Raw genomic sequence first — 24,097 nt, forward strand, 5'->3', positions numbered from 1 at the left:
CATTTCCTGCCAATATTGTAATGATAAATAGTCTGTGATGATGATGATGTCCCTCAAAATTTGGATATATTGATTGAAGTAGTTGGTTATCTAATTCAGCTGCACAGCTTGGAACTTTTCAATGCATATCTAAGCATTTGAATATTTCAGCCTAATCCATAATATAATTTGGATATATAACGAGTTGACTGCGCGACTTCCTTTAAATCATTTATTTGGACATCATCGAATAACTATTGTGTTTAGATTAATAAATTTAAATTATAATTTTTAAAATACTAATTGATTATATATATAATATGGAGTTATTAGAATTTTTTTTTTTTCAAATTTAAATACTTTTATCAAAATATAACCTTAATGAGATCCAAGAGCCCTTAAAATTTCATTATATATATAAGTACTTGTCAAGGATATAAAATTAAGACAATTAGAGATAAATAAATTCAACGCGGGCTCAAAGTTGAATATTTGAACTTATTCATTTATTATTTATTTTTCACCGTGATTAAAAGCAAGATGATGTAGTATATATATACCTAACAAATATAAAATTGGTGAATTAGGTAAATGGATTGCAGATATGATAGGAAGATAATGTGGCAACTTGATTGATTAAAAATAGTGCAAAATCGAGCGGTTGATTATAGTTTAATTTACCAATTAAATCCATACAAGTTGAGCTTGAAATACTGATAATATGTTTTGGTCCATCGTAATTAACACCAAGAATTCGTCATTGAATATCGCCACATAATTGATATCATCGGCATATATTTTAATGTTCCGACAACGTAATCAAGATTATATAATTATGGGATGTGCATTATTATCTGATGGGGCCTTCATACAAGCAACAAAAATATTATTTAATTAAATTAATTTATATATTAGGAAAAAAAAAACACAGTGGCGGCGTACTAAAGAACCGCGCCCTCCTCACCCCTGGGCAACGTCCGTCGCCCTCCTTTTTTATTTGGGCGGGGATCGGGGGAGGGGCGAAGCAGGTGGGGTGGGGGGTGGATTATAATTATTATTTTAAATTTTTTTTATAAATTATAATTATATATATCAAGTGTATTTTAATAGTTATAAATTATATATATTATAAATTAAAATAATTATATATTAATAGGTTTAGCTTGACTTGTTGACTAGGAGGGATATTTTAGTCATTGTTTCTAAAAAATAGGCTCAAGTTGATCAGGGGGCGATGCGATTATTTATTCATAACATAAGAGTAATTTTTATATTAAAAATTTCATATGGAATTTTTTTATATTTTTATATATCACAAGAGGTTAAAATAAATTTAACCATATGCTATTAATATTTCTGCACATAAATTTTGACCACCAGCATATATAGGAACCTCAATGATGGATATGAAAAAAATAAAAATAAAAAAAAGCCAAGAAATTATATTTTCTTACAATAAATTATATATGTAATGTGATTATTTATTTAATCACCTCTGTTTTTTTAATTAATTTCATCCGCTTAAAAAACACCCACAAAATGAAAATTGGGAATAAGCTTAAAGAGTAAGGCTAAATAAGTAATTTCTTCCGATTGGCCAAACCCATCTTTTGAGGTACGTTTCATGATGATGATAATAACTATACAATACTATGTGCAAATATTTTGACAATTTGATGTATATATATTTTCTATACTTTTACTAGTTATATTGCTATAATCTAATTAGTACTTTATATTTATAACAATAAATTAAAATATTATGCTATATGTTTAATATTTTTATAATTATATAATAATATTTAATATTATTTATTTATAACAAAAAAAATTATTAAATTTGTTGAAAACTCGAGCTCGAGCTCATTTATATATAATTCGAAAATTGAGTTGATGAAAATTGAACTCGAGCTCAAACCATAAGATCTCATTAAGCTCGTCAAAAATGATCGAGCTCGACTCGAGCATACAATTAATTTCCACTATAAATAATGTGGGCTATACAAGTTATTTATTTTTTTATTAATAAAAAATAAATAAATTATATTAATATAATTAATTTAAATATATTAATATTAATATGTCGAGTCGTGATTTAAAATCACGACTCGACATTAAAAATTATTTTTTTCAGCGTAAATACTTGGTGTCGTGATTTAAAATTACGACACCAAGTCGTGAATCAATATCACGACACCCACCTTTTTGTTTTGTAATTTTGTTTTTTTTTTTAATGGGTGTCGTAAGTTTGAATCACGACAGCCACCTCTTTTTTCTTTATTTTGTTTAATTAAGTTTTTTATAAGTTAATCATATAAAATTAATTTTTTAACAACCTATTAAAATTCAAAAAATTATAATATTAAAATTATAATTTTAAAAATTACAATTAAGTAGACAAATATAATAGTATATATTTTTTTGTACAATTGAAAAAAATATAATGAAGTATACAATTTCAAATGTAAAAAATATCTACCCGTTCCACAATTTATTAATAAAAGAAAAATAAATAACTCATGTTTTGTCTGTGGCTTAAAACCATAACGAATATTGATTAATCGTGGTAAAATTTTAGATTTTTACTTTGATTTTATTTAACCATGATTAATAGTATTGATATCCATAGTTTTTAAATTGTAGTTATTTATAGTGTAACAAAAAATCAATTTTTTGTTAGTGTATAAAAAAATGTTAATTTTACTACCATTAAGACGAATCTTGGACATTAATAATCGTGCTAGATTCCGTTAATTATACAATCCATAATTATAAATTCCTATTATTTTCATTTTATATTTCTTAATAAAAATTAAATAATGCTGAAGAATCATATCTGTTGATGATGAACTTCTCATTATTATAAGCTCCAAGCAATAATTAAATCATGTTTAGTAATAAATTAATTAATAATCTCTCCAGGGAGTAAAATATACTCTCAGGTTTTTTCTTTTTTTTTTCTTAATTTTATTTATATTCAAGTTTTAATTAATTTTTTTATAAGTTAATTATATAAAATTAATTTTTTAACAACCTATTAAAATTAAAAAATCATAATATTACAATTGTATTGATTTTAAAAATTACAATTGAGTAAACAAATATAATAGTGTATATTTTTTTATACAATTGAAAAACATACAATGAAGTATACAACAGACGCAATTGTGGAACGGGTGGATATTTTTTACATTTGAAATTGTATACTTCATATTTTTTTCAATTGTACAAAAAAAATATACACTATTATATTTGTCTACTTAATTATAATTTTTAAAATTAATACAATTTTAATATCATAATTTTTTAAATTTTTAATAGGTTGTTAAAAAAATTAATTTTATATAATTAACTTATAAAAAAAATTAATTAAACAAAATTAATAAAAACGAAATTAAAAAAAAATAAAAGAGGTGGGTGTCGTGAAAATCACGACACCCATTAAAAAAAAGAATTGGTGGCTGTCGTGATTCAATATCACGACACACGACTTGGTGTCGTGATTTTAAATCACGACACCAAGCATTTGTGCTGAAAAAATAATTTTTAATGTCGAGTCGTGATTTAAAATCACGACTCGACATATTAATATTAATATATTTAAATTAATTATATTAATATAATTTATTTATTTTTTATTAATAAAAAAATAAATAACTCTGGGCTATACCAAATTGTTGGTTATTATTTATTTTTACATATATTAATAGATGTTTTTATCGAATTAAATATAAACTCATTCCCCTCCATTACCAACACTTATTTTAATGGGATATCCACACCCCCTATCTATTTGGTATAATTATACGTAAATTTTATATAATTTAAAAAATTATATTTAATATTCAATATCTATTTCGTTTAATAAATAGATTCACTAATTAATCAAAATTTACAAAATTTGTTGATATCCGCAAAATTAGGGGTGGCAGACGAGTCGAGCCAGAGCTTCGCGAGCCGGCTCGAGCTCAATTCCCTCTATTCATCAGCTCGCGAGCCGCCGGTGAGCATTTTTTATTTTTTTATATATATTTTTATTTTTAAAATTTATATATATTTAATTTCATATTCAATACTTTATCAGTTTTATACTCAAAATTGACCATATATTATAATTATTAATCAATATCATATATTTTATTTTGGATAATAATAAATTATGGTACTTTTATTTATATATTTAATCTTTATACAAAAATAAATTTAATCAATAATTTAGTAAATTATAATATTTTTTATAAAATAATTGTTAATATGATACATATAACTTTATGTTATATTTTATTACGTACTTTTTTTAAAATTGATAAGTAATTCACTTATGAATTTTTTTATCTATTTTTGAGTTTTATATTTACATCAATATACATACTATACAATATGCAATCTATTTTATTACTTATAAATTTATGTCAAAATTTAGTGTTTTCTATGAATTAATCTAAAAATAATTATAATAATAATAATAATAATGATGATGGTTGAATATTTTTAAATATTTTTATTATTATTCTATTATATATATATAATGAGATCAAAAGTTCAATAAACAATTACGATATCTTAAAATTCGACATCCGATTCATGATTGCTTTTATGTTACGAATATGATATCTCGATAGCCCGCCGGATTTATTTTGTAAGATCAGCTAATTTAAAGGGGTTAATCTGGTGCTAAGAGTAAAATTCGGGAAAAAGAACCCCATATATTCAATAAGTCTAAAACTTTATCAAATATTTTTTTCTGTAAGTTTGATCGTATCTAACTTTTGATCTGAATTTTGATGGCCCAATGAACCTATGTTATTTAACAATATAAGATGATAGTTATATCAATATAATACTAACATTTATAAATATATAAATATATTGCACATTGTGAACACATATTAATCTCAACTGTAATTTTTTTTATGTATTTTAATTGCATTATTCCAGATAATGGATACTTTTTTACAATTTTAAATTGCATTATAAGAGTTAAGATGAAACCTTCTCATATGCATTAACGTTGAAAGGTGTATAACGATGAGAAATCTATCAATCTATCTATTTATATGAATCAAATTTTAAATAAGTTCACTAAAAATCGATATTCGACTTACCAAAAATTGTCGAAATTGAGACCCGACATGCGGGAGCCAAAGATCCTAGAGGTTGGATTGGTTAAACCCGCTGACTTATTTAGAATTTTTAAAACATTAAAAATTATATATATATATATATATTTTTTGAAGCAATACTACAACTTTTTAAATATGAGTGGTGATATTAGGGGAAAAAAATTCCTTTAATAAACTTATATGTTCATGTCTTAAATTTTCAAAATTGTAATTTTCTTTTATATGCATTAGTAGTAATTTTTTATATCATTATTTTAGTTCATAAAACATATATAATATTACATGTAAGTATGAATGAAATCTATATGTTCATGAGTCCAACTTTTAATGGGCCTTGGCCCAGTTCTCAATTGGATCAATGTGGAGGGCTGAAAATTGAGGCCCAATTAAAAAATGATTTGGACTTTAGTCAGATTCCAAAACATTTTAGGATTACGAAAAAGTTTATTACAATTTTCACTTTATTTTTCTTTCTTATTTTTTTTTTTTGGAAAAAAATAGTTTTTCCACAAATTTATATATATTAACCCACTGTTGTAAGATTTGGTAATAAAAGTGAAAAAATATAAAATAAATCTATATTTTATTATAATTAACTGGAGGAAAAATGTTTGAACTCAACGAATTGTGTGTGACTCTTTCGACTTTTAAAAATTTTAAGTATAACAAACATGCAATGTATGTATATATATATATATATATATTTACAAAACATCATTTATAAAGCCGTGATATTAATATTTTCTATTATATCGATAAAATCCATAAGTTAGTTTTTTTTTCCTTATTTATATATATATTTTTTATAAAATGTGATGAGTTGGTTTATATATTTTTTGTAAAATGTGATGGGTTGGATTTTGTGTAATTATATATAAATCCCATGCGGTTTGAAATATTACAAATAGTACCGTTGATGCTTGTTTCGATCTAACAAATAGATCCATCCGTTAGTTAAAAATTACCAAAATTATTGATATTAGCAAACATATTGAATGAAAATTTATATTTATCCGTAATTAATTTATTAATGGCTTGTTGCAAGTCAAACAAATATTTTTGAACCAAATTACCTGTATACATCTTCACACGATAATGTATGTGATGAGATATATCTTCACCCTTATAAAGGTAATGCCCCCTAAAATTATTGGGTCAAGTCCACAAATTAGGCACACTAGCCCCACCGGTTAAAAACCCAATTGGTTTGCTAGTAGAACAAATAAAGCCCATCAGTAGGACGGATAAAGCCCATCAGTAAGGAAGGAGGACCCACAAGCCTACCTGTTGCTTTATTGAACTGGCAAGCCCAAAAAATAAACCTATTTCAGCTGGAGGCATCATTATACAACTGGGAAGACATGTCATATAAGCTTGCCAACACATTTGTACACGTCACCTTAAAATATCTCTAGGTGGTTCCAGGTATGTTGAGCGTAAATGAGTTAGAAAGATTGTGAATAACTGATTCCCGAAAAAATAGGCAGGTTTTGGTCTAGCTCAAGTATCTTAGTCAATTCTTATCAAAATCACTAATGGTTTGTTACTTGTGATAGCCACTCAGAAAGCTTTTCAATGTCGTATGGCATTCAACAATTGGCCTTGTATTCAACTCTATGCAAGCCTATAAAGAGAGGTCTCGTACAGGTTTTAGAGGCACAACATCAATATCACTCTCATTCTCAAACTCTCCCTTGCTAGCATTATTGTCTCTCGTCTTTTAAGTTATTTCAAGTTTATAAATTGCACTCCACACGAATATTCATTATTCTTAATCATATTCCACTATTTTCTTACTCTATTTCAAATTTTCCTTTTTATTTTGTCTTAAATCATTACTAACTTAAATATCGGAGTGACAACCTTTGTTTTGCAGGGCTAGTCCTTTGATAATTTTAGGATTTTCTTGAAGATCTTTCAACCATTGTGGTGTGGCCAAATTTCTGACATGCAACAAAAGGTATTTTGGTCAGAAAAATTTTGTTTGACCTGTAATAAATCAATCGGGATAATTATGATTCTTTTTTCATCTTTTTTTTCTAATATTGACAAATTTAGTAAATTTTGACTAACAAAAGGATCTATTTGTTAGATAGAAACAAACATTAGGGTGACTAAATATATCAAACCACATGGGATCTACATATAACCAAACCAAATATCAGTGTAGGGAAATATAATTATCCTTATATTTTAAATCATTATAAATTATTTATTGTATACATGCATGAACGGTGTGTCACAATAATTAATATAAATTAAATAACATACAATATTTTTTTCCTAAAATTTAATAATAATAATAAAGCTCGAGAGTAGTATAATATTAATTTTCCTTTTCTAGTATATAAATGAAATTTATAAATAATGGGGGGGGGGGGGGGGGGAATGAAATAAATGAAAAATGAGACCATTTCAAAGCGGCCTTCTCGCGGAGCCTAAAAACACAGTCACGCAGTATTGTTGGTTGGTATGGTTGGTTGCAATCCCAATTTCCCACAAAAAAAAGAAAAAAAAATTAATTAAAATAAAAATGGGGTAATTTTCTCTCTCATCGTTGTCTAGTGAGAGAAAATCGTAGCGGTAACAATCCGATGGAGAAGGCGATGCGCGTTGGCAGCGGCAGCATTTGGGTACCATCATCTGTCTTGGGTATTGTCATACTGATTCTTATGCTGCTGCTCATCATAATCCTCATCCTCATCGCTTGCAAGTTCAGACCATGGCGCCGCTTCCTCTCACCCTTCCCAGCCGCCGCTCGCCGCCGCTCTTCCGCCCCGATCAAGGTCTGTTTTTGTGTTTTGATTTGATGTGTGTTGTGGGATTTGATTTCTGGTTATGTTTTTGTCCTTAGGTTTTTTAATGCTTATTAATGGGGATTTATGGATTGTCTCTTTTTTCTTCATGGTTGGAGATTGAATTAATTTTTGGGTATTAGGCGGTGACCTATGAGTGCCCCTTTTTGTTTTGAGTTGATTTTTGTCGAATGCCGGCCTTCTTGATTGCCTGAGTTGCGCTCGAATTGGCTGATTCATGATTGCGATTTTTTTCTTACTAGTCAAATGCATGTTGATGATTGGGATTTTTACCTTAACTGCAACATTTTTAGCCATTTGACTTACTTTAGTAAAGGTTTTGCTTTCCTGATTAATTTGAGTTTTAGTAAGCTTTTTAGATCAGTAAGATATTAGCTTTAGGCTGTTTTTGGTGGTTTGCAAGGAGAGAATAATGGAGGATTTCTTTAAAGATAGTCTTTTGTTGCATAACATGTGCTAGGGTATTGGAAACATGTCAAATGAATGTGTGAGAATTGAGAGCAGAACGAAATATGTTATATGCTATGAACTTTGGGTTTCATTTATCTTTTCTTCTTTCATGGTTATCTGCATGATTTGGCTTCAATATTGGACTTTAAGCAACTGCAAAACACAACATATAAGAAAAAAGTTGAGCATTGTAGATTTTAAGCAATTGTTGAATATATTACAACTTGTTCTGAAAGTTGAAAGTGGAAATATCCATATGGTATCCAATGCAGCATCAGATACATGAACCTTTTTGGCCCTAATGGAAAACTATTGACTGTGTTTGTTCTCTGCTGAACATATAATATGGAGGTTTCTCATCTAGTGCCTGGATATGACGCCTTGTTTTAATTTCTATCTCCAAGTGCATGCAAAGGTGTTCATATGATGTGGATACTCTTCCCCTTTACATGCTGTTTGGCACTTTATAATTCAAAGAACTGACATCATTGTGTTACATAAGAATCTCCTTACAATACGTGTGTGAGTGGGAGATAGATCTGCAAGTGCCTGGAAATGTTAATCTTGTACTATTCAGTTGTCAAAGATTTGCTGTTTGTGTTCTTTATTATACTTCTATTGTGAAAGGATTTGCTGTTTATGTTCTTTATATTACCTATCTGCTGTATTCTTCATGTTTCCAAACTCTGTAACGTTCTGTACAGGTTGATGACATTGAGAGGCCTCTTATTTTGGGAGATCTGGGTGTTGTTGAAAGCCAGAACAATGCTTCCACATTAAATAACTTTGCTGAGCAGACTGGTCGTCAAACTGAAGGAGGTTTTATTTCAGCACCTATTTCAGTAGCACCTAAACATAGGCTCCTGTCAACATCCCCCCAATTGAAACACAGTAATAGATGCCAACCTTCTCCTTTGATTGTATTTTTATGTGAGTCTAGGAAAAGAAATCTTACTCATTGCTTACTCCAGGCGACAGTTTTGTTCTTGATATCCCAAATACTTCAGATGATTCTTTGGTGGGTCAGACTCTTAAGCGTCCGCATGCAGCAAATCAGTTTGGTGAAAAGTGGATATCTGAAAAAAGAGAAGATATCACTTCTAGCCCAAAACATGGTGCAGATAAAGACAGTTTCAGAGACTTTATTCCCACTTATACTGCAAACCGGGGTAATTTTGTTCTCGTCAAATACGGAAATTAAAAATGTTGTTGGCATCTACTGTTGGCAGAATATGTAAAACATGTGATCATGTTGTTCTCTTAGAAGTGCAGGAAGCATTCTCATGTTGGAGGTAATCTCTGGTGCTTCTCGTGGGCTTCATCATTCTACGCAGTCAACCAACACATCCAAGCTTCCGGTGACTATTGGAAGAGTGTCACCTGGTGATGTGATACTAAAGGACTCTGAGGTCTCTGGCAAGCATGCAATGATAAATTGGAATGAAAATGTAAGCTTAGCATTTTGTATATGTGATGTTAGATAAACTTATATTATGCTTTGTGCTATGATTGACTTTGCTATGATTAACTTCTTATCGTTGTAGAAATTAAAATGGGAGCTGGTTGACATGGGTAGCTTGAATGGTACATTCTTGAACTCCCAGGCAGTCCACCTTCCTCAATCTGGAAGCAGACATTGGAGTAATCCAGTTGAGCTCTCAAATGGAGACATAATAACTTTAGGCACGACCTCAAAAATTCAGGTAAATAGACACATTGTTTTGGAACTTTAACACATCGAGTGTCTCTTTTTGCTCATGATCAGTGTCTGTGCTTGTACTTATGCAGTCATTATGTAAACGTTAATCTTGTCTTACATTCATTTGGCGGCTCAGGTCCAGATTACAGCTCAAGCAGAGTGCAAGATCCCTTTTGGGGTTGGTATAGCATCAGATCCAATGGCTTTGCGTCGAGGAGGAAAAAAGCTGCCTATGGAAGATGTCTGCTATTACCAGTGGCCTCTTCCTGGAATGGATCAGGTTTTTGGAGTTAAATCTCATCATAGTGATCTATGTGCATATCAGAAATGACTGTTAGGTTTCTGAATTTCTCTATTGCAGTTTGGACTATTTGGCATATGCGATGGACATGGAGGAGCCGATGCAGCCACATCTGTTAGCAAGTTAGTGATTCATATCCTTTTTAAATTTGAAATTTTCTTTTTATTTACATAAAGTTCCTGCAATTAGAGGCCTTCTTTTGACTTGTTCAGTCAACCATCAGCATAAACAATTTTCATATTTTATTTTCAGGAAGATAACATTTGGATTCTCTTCAAGAGTTTCATTCTGCACAAACTTATCTGAAATTTCTGTTCAGCTGCTTTAATAATAGCTTAGGTATTATGAAAATGGAACAAGGGATCAAGGTTTTAAGATCTTGGTGAATAAGAGAAACAATTACCATCAGCGAAGTTTTCACACTATCTACTTTTCTTAATATGCTGAATATGAAGCATTTACAAGTGCAATCTAATTGTTGCAACTAAATTCTTCATACTTTGACCTAGAATAGCTGTGTGAAAACTGGAAAGTATAATTTGTTCCCTTTATACCAAATCAGATTACAGCACATTCACTATAAATCTTCTTATGTTCCATGAATCATTTCTGGGAGGGTTCACCATTGTTATGTAATGACTTATTCGCACTTCTCTTCTACCTCAGAATAATGCCTGAAGTAATCGCTGGCATCTTGTCGGTTTCATTCAGAAGAGAGAGAGTTTTATCTCGGGGTGACGCTTCTGATGTCCTTAGAGAAGCATTTTATCAAACAGAAGCACGAATCAATAACTACTATGAGGTTTCTACTCAACATTTCTTTACTTGTTCTTGATACACGTCCAGTTTGGTCCTGGCCTGCCTGCAGGAACCTTAATTTGGATATCATATTATATTTGCTTCATTTTACTCCACCTGAGTTCACGATTGGATTGTTTTCTCATGTGCTTCCTGTGTAAGTTACTGCACTCTGTGTCATTGTGGAATTTGTGTTTCAGCCTCAGATATTTGACGGCAGGAATAGAAAAGCTGTGTAAACTGAAAAATGTTCAGTTTATTTTTCCTGGTCCCTTTTCTTTCATGCTGTAGCTACTTGCATGGGTAGCTACTGTATTAGCTGTAACTCTCGACTCTTATAATGAAGCATAAACATTGGGATAAGGTGCAAGACAGAGGGATGTTATTGGCAATGTGTGATTAGCAGAGTTACCATGAGTTGGAATTTACAAGTAGTATATGGAGACATGCCTTGCATCAAACCTCGAAGAAGTTGGAAAATTTGTTGAATAGAACTATTCATTGCCATGTTAAATATATTGATGATCATTGGGATGGTGTGCTAACCTAGTAAGATTTTTTTCAGTTTGATGCAACAGCAAAGTGGAAATGCATTTAGGTTTATTAGTTTGCTGATATATCTGTTTTGATATTTAGGATGTACATTGTGTTGTAATATCAAAAATCTTTCAGGGTTGTACTGCAACTGTGCTTCTGGTTTGGGCTGATGGTCACGAAAATTTCTATGCCCAATGTGCAAATGTTGGAGACTCAGCTTGTGTTATGAAGTAGGTGCTCATCTTTGTCATGTTTACATTTATTGGAAGTTTGTAGAATATCATATTAAGATTTCCAGACTCTTTATTTTAATTGGTTTTATTCATATTAAGACATAACTGTAGCAGACTTTCATCCTCGTTTTTCCTTTTTGACAACGAACTGCCAAACAATGGTAATTTTATCGTTTGATGTTCATTACAAACCACAGTAATATGCCATGTGCATAGTTGGTACATACGATTAGTTCTGCATTGTAGTGTGAAAGCTTATCCACAACATGTCAATTGGGATGTAAAAGACCTGTGACTAAGTTATCTATCTTGGAATTATTTCCTTATTTTAGGTCACAGCGCGGCACCACCTGATCAATTGTAGAGACAAACCATCTTCTACCTATATTGCAATCAACCAACTTCAGGATCTGAATGTTTCTAAAAAAATTCCAATTATCTAATAAAATATCCCTGGGCCTTAATTGGTCTTCTAACCTAGTGCTACACAAGAGTCAAATTTCTTTTCCCAATTGTTCCCACCGGATTGCGGAAGATCCAGTATCTCTTATTTGAAAGTTTTTGTGATCCAAAATGGTGCTTTACACATACTGGAAACTCGTCTGTGTATGCTTATTAAATGGATGCTTCACTTTTTCTCATTTTTGCTGTGCCATACAAAATTACTTTCATGAGCCTCTCACCAACTCCCATAGGGGGTGGCCAGTTCTTTCACTATTTTGTCAACTTAGAAGCTAATTGCTTCATATTTTTGCACCTCTTGCCATGAATTTCGCTTGCTGTTAAATTTAAATAGTATACATTAACTGGTTGTCACCTTTTTTAGCTTCATTTTCAGAATGCTTAATTTCTTTTTGTTGATTCTGGGCTATTTTAGTGTATTGTATATGTTGTTTGATATCTGGTCTTTAGTGCACCGAGTGAATCATTAATTTTGCACATTGGGATGGTATCCTTTTCTTTTTCACTTACAACTATTGCTTTTTAATACTTTGAAATGAACCAAGGTTTCCATTCTTCTGGGTAGTTTAAGCTATAAATTTTTCAAGTTTTAGGATGTTGTAATAAACCTGTTGATAGGAGGGATCATGTGTGAACTTTAAGCAGTTAATGCCATTTAGTGGTAGGATTGAATTGGAGGTGAACTTCTTAAGCACTCAATTGTAAATTGCTTCTCCAGAACCATAAAATAGTTAGGGTCAGAACAGTTAGTGCTAATGCTGCCCCTGGGAAAAGGATCCTTTGGCAGTTTGTATTAAGGCCGTAGTTAATGTGCTGGACTCTAAACAAGTTCTAGGTAATGGATTTAACTTATTCTTGAGATCAGTAATTTCTCTGCTCTTACCTGATCTCACCTCTATTCTGGCAGTATTGAGGGAAAGCAGATAAAGATGACAGAAGACCACAGGATAACCAGTCATTCTGAAAGGCTCCGTATTCAGGCATTAGGAACACCTTTGAGAGATGGCGAATCTCGAATATGCGGTGACAAGATATAGAGTTTTGTTGTTAAAGAACTTGCATTGAATAGCGATTTACGTGTTTCGCTGGTTGTTTCCATTCAGGTATAAACCTCGCCAGGATGCTTGGAGACAAATTTCTGAAGGAGCAAGATGCTCGCTTCAGTTCAGAACCTTTTATAAGTGAAGTTGTATGTATAGAACAATCAAGCAAGGGCTTTGCTCTATTAGCTAGGTGAGCTGGGCTTAGTCACTCTTTATTTTGTTAATATTCAATTCATTCTTTTGTTAATGTTATGTAAATGATTCCAGTTTGAGTGCTAATACTTTTCTTGAAACATTTCTGGCGAATTTCCAGAAATCCCTTGTCACTTATAATCGGCCTATAATCTAGTGTACAGACACTTTTGAAGGACCTAAATCTGGCCAATTCTCTGGAAGTTTGTCTATGTAACTTTACAGTAGGATTATGGAATAGTTTTTACTGTTTATTGAAATGCTGGTTCAGGCTGGTCTGCATTATATTCTGTTCTTTTAACTCATGCAATTTTTCGTTTTCTATGTAGTGATGGTTTCTGGGACGTTATCAACATCAAGAAGGCTGTTCAGCTTGTGCATCAGGTAAGAACACCGTCTTCTATTTTCCCAGTAAATTATTATCGAAAACTTGGTGCCTGGGTTCTGAATCCACGACGTATCTCCCTCCAACAGACAATGGAGCGGAACGCAGCGGACAAAGAGAATTCGGCTGAGAAGATAGCTAATATTTTGTTGAGTGAAGCAAGAACCCTGCGTACGAAAGATAATACCTCTATAATTTTCTTAGATTTTGCCAGCAGCAGAATCCATTATTGTAAACTTGATTCCTAGAGCGATTTTCGACAGGATTCATTTATACAAAATTCTATTATTTTGTTTTCGCCCTCATCTTAAGCTCAGTACATGTGGATGGATTGAATCATGTATGTACAGAAGAAATCTTGCCATTTTACTACGATCTTCGAGCTTCCAGTCTTTGCTACCATCACCAATGCTCCTAAGTCCTTATTATGATATTTGAGCAAAAGGCAAAGTGCTCATAGTCAAAATGGAGTGGCAATATCTATTTCCAACAATGATTTTAATTAGGGATTTACAACGTGTTGAATTTGAAGAGAGCTTATCAAACTTTGAAATTGGTGACGTTAAATATATTGTTTTATTTATTTTATTAATAGTTACTCACTCATAAATAATTAAAATCAATTCGTTTTATTAGTTTTAATCAATTGTTTAATTCTTCTTCTTTTCTATTCATTAGTTACAATTATACACATTTATCGAGTGTGCTTTCAAATATAATTTTATTGACTTGTCACATTTTTGTATGATTTAAATATATTTTGCACTCTAAAATTATGTATGAAGTACGTTTACCCGTCTAAATTATAAAATTATAACAAAACGGCTCATCATAATATTGATGATGAAAATACCTTTATTATTTATATTTCTAAAATATGTTTATTACAATAATTACTCGAAAGCATAATTTAAATTATTATAAAAATTTGATTTAAAATAACTACATCAAAAATTTATAATTTTTATTATTAGTAAAAAATCTGTATAAGCTCTATAAATACAATCTTTATATTTTTTATATAATTGTTCAGAAATTTACATAATTTTTTTATTGTGTTGTAATATATATTGAACTTTTTAATCAATACATTTCAAAATATTACATTAGACATATATATACATTGTAAAATATGCAAATATGAATATGCTCTAATTTTTTGAGCAATGATATGATAAAAATTTTAATTATGCGCGTACATGTAATTACAAAAATACAATATACTATTTAATAAAATTATATGCATTATGTATTTATACACATGTACATATATTTTTTAACATAAATAATGTACTTTGTAAAATATATTTTATATATACAACCGAGAAAATGACAACCTCGCCCAAGGTCTATAAATCTGGCATTTGTTTGGATTGGTGAGTGCCATAAAATTATATTGCTATTTGCAGAATTGGAAGAATGTTATATATTATTGTATATGATTATATATGTATCAAAGTGGTCTTTCTTGCGAAGAACTTGAATAAAATGTTTCTTGAAATCGTCCATTGACAAATAAAAATGAATATGATATTGGGCTATCTAGTTGGAATTGGATGGGCTTTCGGAACTTCATGAAGCTAAGTGCTGCAACGTAATTATTATTATCGTCGTATGGTATTTTGGTATTCATTATGAATTTTCGTAGGAAACCACCTCTAGAGTCCATATGAATATCAAAATGCCTCATTTATCTTGATATTGTTCAATTCATCGTAATATTGAATATGCATGTGGTCTTGAGATTGTCTATTTTCTATATAATTGTTCATCTGTCTTTGTGGACTCGACAATGCGGTTCTTACTAAGCGGCCAATACGCCCGGGGCTGGATGGTTGGCAGGGCACGCTAGGGTAGCATTGAGCTGCCAGTTGAGGTTTTGTTATTCATTTTTTATTTGGGTGTTCTTTCACGGACAGGCTGGAGACTGTCTGTGTGTGATTGGCAATGCCATGTACCTAGATATGACCAATTCTATGCAGTGGTGGGATTGCTCTCTGCGTGGAGGCATAACGTAGTTAATAGTCTTCCGGGAGACACAAGGTGGTAATCGTGGTCATGTGATTCGCTCATTTGGCTGATATAATTTTCACAGGCTTAATTGTTATTATAGAAGTTGATATGACGTATTTTAAGTATTTTGATTGAATTTTCTATTATTGATTGTTTTCTTCCCTGTGCACCCACTGATGGCCTCATTGAGTTTTTGCTGACGTAGTTTAAATTCTTTCCTCCAAATATAAGTGATAAATTGATCAAGTTAGGATTTGGCTGACCTAAGAAAAAGATTAAGGTGATTAAGATTTTGGTGAGTAGAAATTGTTTTCAAGATTTCGATTAGGTCGTGTCTCAAGAATAGAGCCTAAAGTATTGGGCCGTGACATATTTGTATATATTGAGTTTGTAAATATTTTTTATGTTACATAATTTATAATTTTTAATTAAATAATATTTTCAAAATAAAATTTGTAAAATTTTAGATCACTAAGTAGAAAGAATTTTTATCCTATTAATACTAAATTATTTTATTAAGAATGTTTTAATTATTTTTTATATTTTAAGGAATAAATGCGACTAGACGAATAATCCACGAGTGCAAATTGGACAAGCAGCTGTGTTAGATATAATTTCCAGTGAACCCCTAAAGTACAAGCAGAGAGGCACGTTGTACAAGCCCAGGATTAAAACTTCTCTTAAAAACCCTCCGGGGTTGAAAAACCCTAATTTTAACGAAAAAACCCCAACACAAGAATTGACAGCAAGGAGTGGGAAATGGGGAAGAAGGAGAAGAGAAAAATGGAGCAGAACGACGTGTCCGCCGCAAACGGCGGTTCTGAATATCAGGAAAAGCATCGGAAAAAGAAGAGGAAAAACAGAGAGAAAGTGGAAGAACCGCAGAACGAAGCCGTATTAGCGACTGATATACCCACTGTCACCATTGCTGTTCCTGGGTCCATTATTGATAATGCCCAGTCCCTTGAACTCGCAACCCGCGTAATGTTTTCGTCTATCATTTTTATTGTGAAGGTTACATTTTTAGTTTGAATTTGTTGCTGATGGAGGTTATAATCGTCTCTTAACTGTTCGATAATTTTGGCTAAATGGGAAAAAAATGATGAAGTTCTTGATTCATTAAAACGCGTTTTTGTGGGTTTCCTGGAGTAAGTAGTGTGTGTTTAGTTTGTTAACTTTTTGATGCAATGGTATGATAGAGCACATGTGCATTTTTATTTATTTTTTGGTATTTAGTCTTTTTCTTTTGTGTATTTATCTCTTGATGTGTTTCTTGGTTTCATTTTTAATTTCCTTACAGTTGGCTGGTCAGCTTGCTCGTGCTGCGACAATTTTTCGAATTGATGAGGCAAGTTGGTTTTGTTTATTTCAGATGTACGACTCTTTGTCTAGAGGACGCTATCTGATGCTTGTGATTTTATGATATCAAATTATCAATAACCGTGGGGATGGAGTCTTAGTTCAGGAGCTAAGCAATTGCCTTCATCTTCCTGCAATTTTGTGGATCGAACTTATGTACTAGTTATCCAGACGTCTTCCACTTGGAACTAGCAGATTGTTTAATATATGCTTTTGAAAGTATCTTTGCATGATGCCACGATGGATGTCTTAGGAGAACTAATAGAAAAATGCCATGTGATATGGAAATGGAATATTGCAGTTCTGTTTGTCATAAATCAACTTATGGAGAGCAAAGGTCAAGAAGCAAGAATACATTCTATGCTCAATTATGACAAACCTCCATTTAAAACTTGTTTGCTTTAACTGGGTGTCTTATATAAGGTAAGGAAGATTCTTGAAACTTTTTCTTATTACAATGACCAATTAAACCATAAAAGTAATAAATGTTTTTTGTATCACCTTATCTAAGATTATGCAATGCTTTCCCATATCCTGTAAGTTTGTCTGTAATGATCAGTTTCTTTACGTTCAAACAAGGGGACAGATGGTTGTTGAGTTGAAACAAATGCATTTTAAGTATCTGCTCTCTGGAATTTCTCAGTTAAGCATTGTGGATTTTTGTGCATCATTAGATAAATGCAGATCGCCACAATGCAGAAATAAAGATGCAGGTATTGATATATGTTTTGAATATAAAGAGAAAATGACAGCAAATGTTATTGCTTTTGTCAAACAGATAGTTGTATTTGATAACAAGAGTGCATCAGAGGATACTTCAACTGAAATAATGGAAAATGATTCAGGTGAGAATGAGAGTGGTGCTCCTTTTCTTATCAGAATCTTGAAGTATCTTGAGACACCACAATATCTCAGGAAGAGTCTTTTCCCGAAACACAACAGTTTAAGATTTGTGGTAAGCATCTGATGGTAACATTATATTTTGGATAGGGCAGGATATTTCTTTTCATTCTTATCCAGTCTTTTTTATGTGCATGTCCAGGGTCTGTTGCCCCCACTAGACGCTCCACATCATTTGCGCAAGCATGAATGGGCCTCATATAGGGAAGGTAGCATCCTACATCTCTATTATAGTTATTTCTTGTGCATTGCTTTAGTTGCTGGAGTAGTTAATGTGCGTTCATACTTGATTGTGTTATGATGATAATTGTAAAACTATTTTGCTATCATCATGTTATTCAAATTTGATGTTTGTTTGGGTGCATGCAAATTCTAATTATTCTGTTTTGCTATACGTTATCTAAGACGAGGATTTAACAACCTCTTCTTGAGTTTCTTTTTCTGCTTAAGCGGTAGAACCACACATACGTTTTCTAATGATTACCAAAAAAGAATTATCTTGTCATTTTCACGTATTTGGTATGATTAAGTTTGTATAGTTAGTCTAGTTGTTTTTAATTTTTTTTTTTGCACACTTAATCTTCTATCTCATCTTCTATCTGTTCTGCATTTTGTCCTTAAAAGTTAGCGTTCGGATTTTAGATTCTTATTTCTTTTGTTGGGTTCTATGCACGGATTGAGGTGAATAATATGTTGTGTGTGTATAACACATAGGACCCATAGTAGTTAATGGCGCCAAGGGCTTTTGGAGCCATGAAGCATGGCGCGGCGCACACCTTTTTGATGGACAGCGCAAATGTGAAAAATAATTTAAACATTTATATAATTAGTATTTCTCAATTAGAACAATGTAGAAGAAGTTAAATAAGACTATTAAACAATAGGATTAAAGGCAATTTTGGTCCTCTAATTTTACCCATTTCCCATTTTAGTCCTTTAATTTTCTAGGGTTTCAAAATGGTCCTCTAGCTTTTTTAATTGCTCAATTTTGGTCCTCCTTTCGTCGGAATTTCTCTGAAGTTGTCGGAAAATACCACCTGGATCTGATGTGGCATTTTAAATTAGGGAAATTAAATTTATTGGTTAATTATACATGATATGGCAATTACATGGATTTAATTAAAAAAAATACAATGTGACGTGGCATTAATTGCCACATCATATTAGGGGAATTTTTTTTATATATATACACAATTATATGTATAACTACATATGTATACATTACATATAATTACATATATATATCATAGTTGTTAATTTTTGTAGTACGGCGCATATGTACAGAAATAAATTATATATTTCATACATCAATATTGTCACATCAATAATGCACAAATAAGTAAATATAAACACTAGAAATAATTTTAATCATCATACCATAAATGAAACTTGCAAAATAATAAGTCTTAGGAAAAACAAGAGAGTTCAAAATGTGCAAGATGATTAAACAAATCCTACGTTTGTAATTTCACTCGTTTTGCAAGATATTTTGATTTTTTTAATTTATTTTTAATAAATCAGCTGAAATAAATGTTGGGCTAAAAGGCCCAGCCTTTATTTGCCCAGTTTTTTTAAGCACCAGCCCAAAAGGGCTGCAACTTCACTATGGCGCGCCACGGCTAACCTCTGTGCCGTGGATTATGGAGCAGAATGGCGCACCTCTGCGCCGTGGATTATGGCACAGAATGGCACACCATGACGTCGCCATAAGAAAAGAAAAACCAGAAACAGATTAGTCTATGATTATGAAGTAAAGAAAGAAAGAAACAGAGTAAGAAAAAGAATAAATAGAAAAGAATAACAAAGAGAAACAGGGAATAAGAAGAAGAAGATAAAGTATCAGGCTTAGCAACTGAACAAAAAAGAAAGAAAACTTGGTGGCGGTGGCGCGGCGGCAGTCAGTAGTCCAACAGTCACAACGACGAGGGGTTTTAAGTCGCCTCCTTTCCTATTTTATATTTTAATTAGTTTTTTTTTTTAAATTTTGATGGGCCCAGGCCTAAAAGGTGGGCTCCATGGCAGCGTCTGGGCGAAGGCCGGCGCCACAAGCCAAGAATGGAGAGAGGCTCGCACCTCTAGCCATGGTGCGCCATTAACTACTATGATAGGACCATACTAGGTTTTAGTCCCTTGTCCAAGCTCCTTTAGTCATTATGGAGGAAATCATCTATGTAGATGAAAATAGCTCATATGTTTGGTGCAAAGTTTGTGCATATGATGGCTTACACTTGATCGCAGAACTTCTGGTAAGTTACTGTTGAAAACTTTTAACTGCTGATGCCCACTACTTTGCACCTATTTAAGTGGTTTCGGATTTGGATATGCGCACTTGATGTTTCTAGGACCTTGTCATGTTAGTCTTTCACTTGTTTGCACATGGACAAACAGCCATACACACACTGATTTTTCAGCTGTGTACAAGTATTTAGTAAGCTACTTTTATATCTTAGAATGTCTATTTGGTAAAGTCGGGGCATATGATGGCTTACACTTGATCGCTGAACTTCAGGTAAGTTTCATGTCGATGAATTATTTTTGCTGATGCCCCTGACTTTTTTGGCACATATTATGCAATTCACTAAGCTTTCATTTTAGCAAGAGAAAGTTCATAGATATATTTTTTCATTTACGTTGTTTTCATAGAATTCTCTTCTTTTAGTGTTCTGAGTTTTGCATAGTCTTCCAGCACAAGCTTGGTCATCATCTTTCCATAAGTTTTCCGGTTAGCCAATTGGTTAGTCATGCTGGTGCCATAAAAGTGCTGGTGCTAGGATGCTCCTAGTCTGTTGCCACCTTGCATTGACTGAGATTGTCATATGGGTGTGAGATAAACTTGGGGGTGGTGGACGTGAAGATCTTGCTAGATTGGGTGGTGCTTGATTTTAAATATGAGATTCAAGCACTCAATGGGGTGGCTGAGCGCAAGATCCTTGTAAAACATGTGCATTACACTTATTCAAAGCAATCAGTTCTTCTGCACTAAAATATTGTAATTTTGTTTATGTACTTGTATGGTAGACTGTTAAATTGCCAGATTAGGATTAGATAATCATCACAATTTGTTTTCCATCATTTATAGATTTAACTGAAGTAACTGGTGAATTTAGAAATGGCCAAAAATTGGTGACATTATGATTTTATTTGCTTGTAATTTATGGTTGCTCCTCTTGAGCCTCCTGTGCTAGATATGATGCTTAGCAATATTATCATCATTCTTTCTGTATGTTTTATCATCTTGCTCATCCAGTTTGCGAATGCATCTGTTTTAATTGGTGGTACTATGATATCTTCCTTTGTTCTAGGTATCACCCGGGAAAAACTAGACCGAGGTTCTGGTGGTACACTTGTTGATGTCGGGCTTAGCAAGGTATCATTTATTACTTCTTTATGTCATCATGATTCTTGCGGATGATAGGAGTTGATAGTTGCACCTTTCCTTCAACCTATGTGCACTTCCTTTATCATTCATCTTTCAAGTGTTGAAGTAGCTAGGCTCTTTTGTTGTTGCCTTGCTATTTTCTATGCGCTACGTTGTCATTGATCCTTTTCCTCCAGCTGTTACCTCCCATTATTATGATGCATTGTTCTACATGCTGAAATAAGTGTCAACTATACCATCCCTAGCACCTGAAGTTTTTTAGAATGATGCTGGATCTGCGTTCATATCAAATATCACAAAGGATATTCTTAAGTCTGGTCATACCCTAGTGACAGTACATGCTCGTGGTCCTTGTAAATGAATATATCCTGCCCATGAAGTGGGGTGATGAAAGATTATATGTTTGAACTTCATGCTTCTGTAAAGCTTCATTTGTTAGCTAACTTGATTCAGATTGCTTGCAATTTAAAGGTCTTATTATGCAGAATGTCATGATTGATGAAGTTCTTGAACCTGGAATCAGAGTTACAGTAGAGATGGGAACAAACCGTAATCTAGATGCAGGTCAGTAAGCCTTTTTTATGAGGGCGAGAGCATGCAAGAACAATGAGTTCCATAACAATACAAAATTTGCAGGTCCACCAAGGAAAGTCGTCCCTTCTTCGAGGCCGAGAGAAGAGGGAATGTACTGGGGTTATAAAGTGAGATATGCTTCGAACATTAGTTCTGTGTTCAAGAACTGCCCCTATCAGGTCTTTATTGTATTTTGGTGCTTATTTTCTGCCTCAGCTTGAAACTGCTCCAAGTTATGTTAATCATTGTACGGGCTTTGCTCACCAAACTTCTATTAGCCGTTGACAGGGAGGCTATGATCATCGTATTGGTACCTCTGAACATGGGTCAGTTTTTAATTCTTCAGAGCTTACTCTACCGTCGTTCAGGTATCTACATCACCTTAGCCCTCAACCCGTATTTAATTTATTCATAACTTAGTAGCTTTGCTTTAGTGATGATCATTCTTGGTTATTGGTGGAGGTCTTTGTTTCTCTCCCTTAATTAATCCTTTCTCCAATTATTGGAGTATTTAGTAAAATATATTTAGCTCCAACTACTAGTTTTAAATGCTAATTATTATTCAGTTTAAATTTCTCTGTAATTCTCATTATGTTCATTTTTCCCCCAAAACCAAAAATCATTTTGTTTTATTTTTCTTTTTAAATTTTTTATTAACCAACTAATGTACTTCCCCCACAGGACTCTGTCTGATTGGTTTCACAACAAATGTGACATTCCTTTTCTGATCATTCATTCTCTTTTTCCTCATCAACAAATAATTTCTTGCTTGTTGCTTGTGATCTATTCTATTAGATTCCCGTCTGATTATCATTTCACTTATAGTTCATACGACCACATGCATTCATTATCCAATTAATTTACTTTAGAAGATGCTGCATGTTCGTTTCTTTGCTAGTGATGCATAATCGTGTAGGAATATGTTATACTTCAACATTATGTATGGTTCTTGAACCTCTGATATATCCAGACTTTCATTTAAATATACTCTTTAGGCACCTTTTAATTGCTTTCGGTGGACTTGCGGGGTTGGAGGAATGTGTTGAAGAGGACGAAAACTTGAAGGTGTTTCATTTAGAAACCTCTTAATTTTTGTCTATCAGGACCCCATTCAGGCACACTAAAACTGATGTCCTAATTGCAGGGCAAAAATGTGCGCGACATATTTGACTCGTACCTGAACACTTGTCCTCATCAAGGAAGCAGAACTATTCGCACAGAGGTATGTATGTCTATTGATTTCCCTATACCTTTGAACGAAGTCCCCCTTTCGTCTAAAACCTCTTCTCTGAAAACAGGAAGCAATGTTTATATCGCTCCAGTATTTTCAAGAGCCAATCAGTCGTGTTTCACAGAAATATGAATATTCAAATCGATAGTTTGAACTTGGCAGAGGTTGCAAGAAGAACATCCTAGAATAGGTATTCTCGTTCATTTTGTTACATTAACTTGTCATCGGCATTTGTCTATGCATTCTAAATTACTGCTGTGTTTTATAACAGTTATAGAATGTTTAAACAGTGCACTGTTATTGTTGCTTAGAAATATCAATCGACAGGGTTCTCTTTCATTTGTTGGTACGTGCGCTTAGTTTTATGTGAAGGAGATGAAATTGCATTTTTTGTTCTGTAACTTAGTCTTGTATGAACTTACAAAGCATTAGTGAACCAACCACCTATTGCCTAAGGTTTAAATTTTGACGTGATTAATTTTTAATTGGCACAGAAGAGTTTAAAAAATATGTATTGAGTAACTAATTACTGGATGATATTTTCTCAAAGTTTTGAAATTTTAGAAATTGGAGTAATTATTTAAATACCAATTATCTGCAAAAAATGAACTAAAAAAACTCTTG

At 32.3% G+C, this 24,097-nt stretch overlaps 2 protein-coding genes and 2 non-coding genes across 7 annotated transcripts; all 4 read left to right on the forward strand.

Moving 5' to 3' along the window:
* Window positions 1-7,517: 7,517 nt before the first annotated feature.
* On the forward strand, window positions 7,518-14,407 carry KAPP (kinase associated protein phosphatase). The gene is made up of 13 exons (XM_088879163.1): window positions 7,518-7,888; window positions 9,073-9,259; window positions 9,340-9,537; window positions 9,641-9,816; window positions 9,913-10,071; window positions 10,204-10,347; window positions 10,429-10,490; window positions 11,035-11,170; window positions 11,839-11,933; window positions 13,306-13,421; window positions 13,502-13,631; window positions 13,963-14,017; window positions 14,108-14,407. Exons 1-13 carry the CDS (start codon window positions 7,697-7,699, stop codon window positions 14,264-14,266), a joined length of 1,809 nt encoding a protein of 602 aa, XP_088735289.1. The 5' UTR covers window positions 7,518-7,696; the 3' UTR covers window positions 14,267-14,407.
* A 2,278-nt stretch (window positions 14,408-16,685) lies between these two features.
* On the forward strand, window positions 16,686-23,812 carry LOC105156975 (methyltransferase C9orf114 protein). 4 transcript variants are annotated; one of them, XM_088879145.1, is made up of 13 exons: window positions 16,686-17,012; window positions 17,332-17,383; window positions 18,173-18,345; window positions 18,433-18,499; window positions 18,821-18,823; window positions 20,466-20,540; window positions 21,593-21,657; window positions 22,155-22,233; window positions 22,306-22,421; window positions 22,531-22,610; window positions 23,238-23,307; window positions 23,387-23,464; window positions 23,541-23,812. In XM_088879145.1, the coding sequence occupies exons 1-13, from the start codon at window positions 16,791-16,793 to the stop codon at window positions 23,619-23,621; spliced, it is 1,161 nt and encodes a 386-aa protein (XP_088735271.1). In that variant the 5' UTR covers window positions 16,686-16,790; the 3' UTR covers window positions 23,622-23,812. The 4 variants fall into 4 exon arrangements, with proteins under 4 accessions (XP_088735271.1, XP_088735270.1, XP_011071557.1 ...); XM_088879144.1 differs by lacking the exons at window positions 18,821-18,823; window positions 20,466-20,540 and adding an exon at window positions 17,977-18,103 and having other exon boundaries at window positions 16,688-17,012; window positions 17,332-17,379; window positions 18,236-18,345; XM_011073255.3 differs by lacking the exons at window positions 18,821-18,823; window positions 20,466-20,540 and adding an exon at window positions 18,034-18,103 and having other exon boundaries at window positions 16,689-17,012; window positions 17,332-17,379; window positions 18,236-18,345.
* LOC148788565 (small nucleolar RNA snoR101) lies at window positions 20,510-20,572 on the forward strand. Its single transcript, XR_016065035.1, has one exon. It is a non-coding gene; the product is annotated as a small nucleolar RNA snoR101 (small nucleolar RNA).
* On the forward strand, window positions 20,773-20,836 carry LOC148788566 (small nucleolar RNA snoR101). The gene has a single exon (XR_016065034.1). It is a non-coding gene; the product is annotated as a small nucleolar RNA snoR101 (small nucleolar RNA).
* Window positions 23,813-24,097: the final 285 nt, after the last annotated feature.

The sequence above is a fragment of the Sesamum indicum genome, linkage group LG3 (assembly GCF_026168435.1).
Source record: "Sesamum indicum cultivar Baizhima isolate 11 linkage group LG3, ASM2616843v1, whole genome shotgun sequence".
Taxonomy (NCBI): Eukaryota; Viridiplantae; Streptophyta; class Magnoliopsida; order Lamiales; family Pedaliaceae; genus Sesamum; species Sesamum indicum.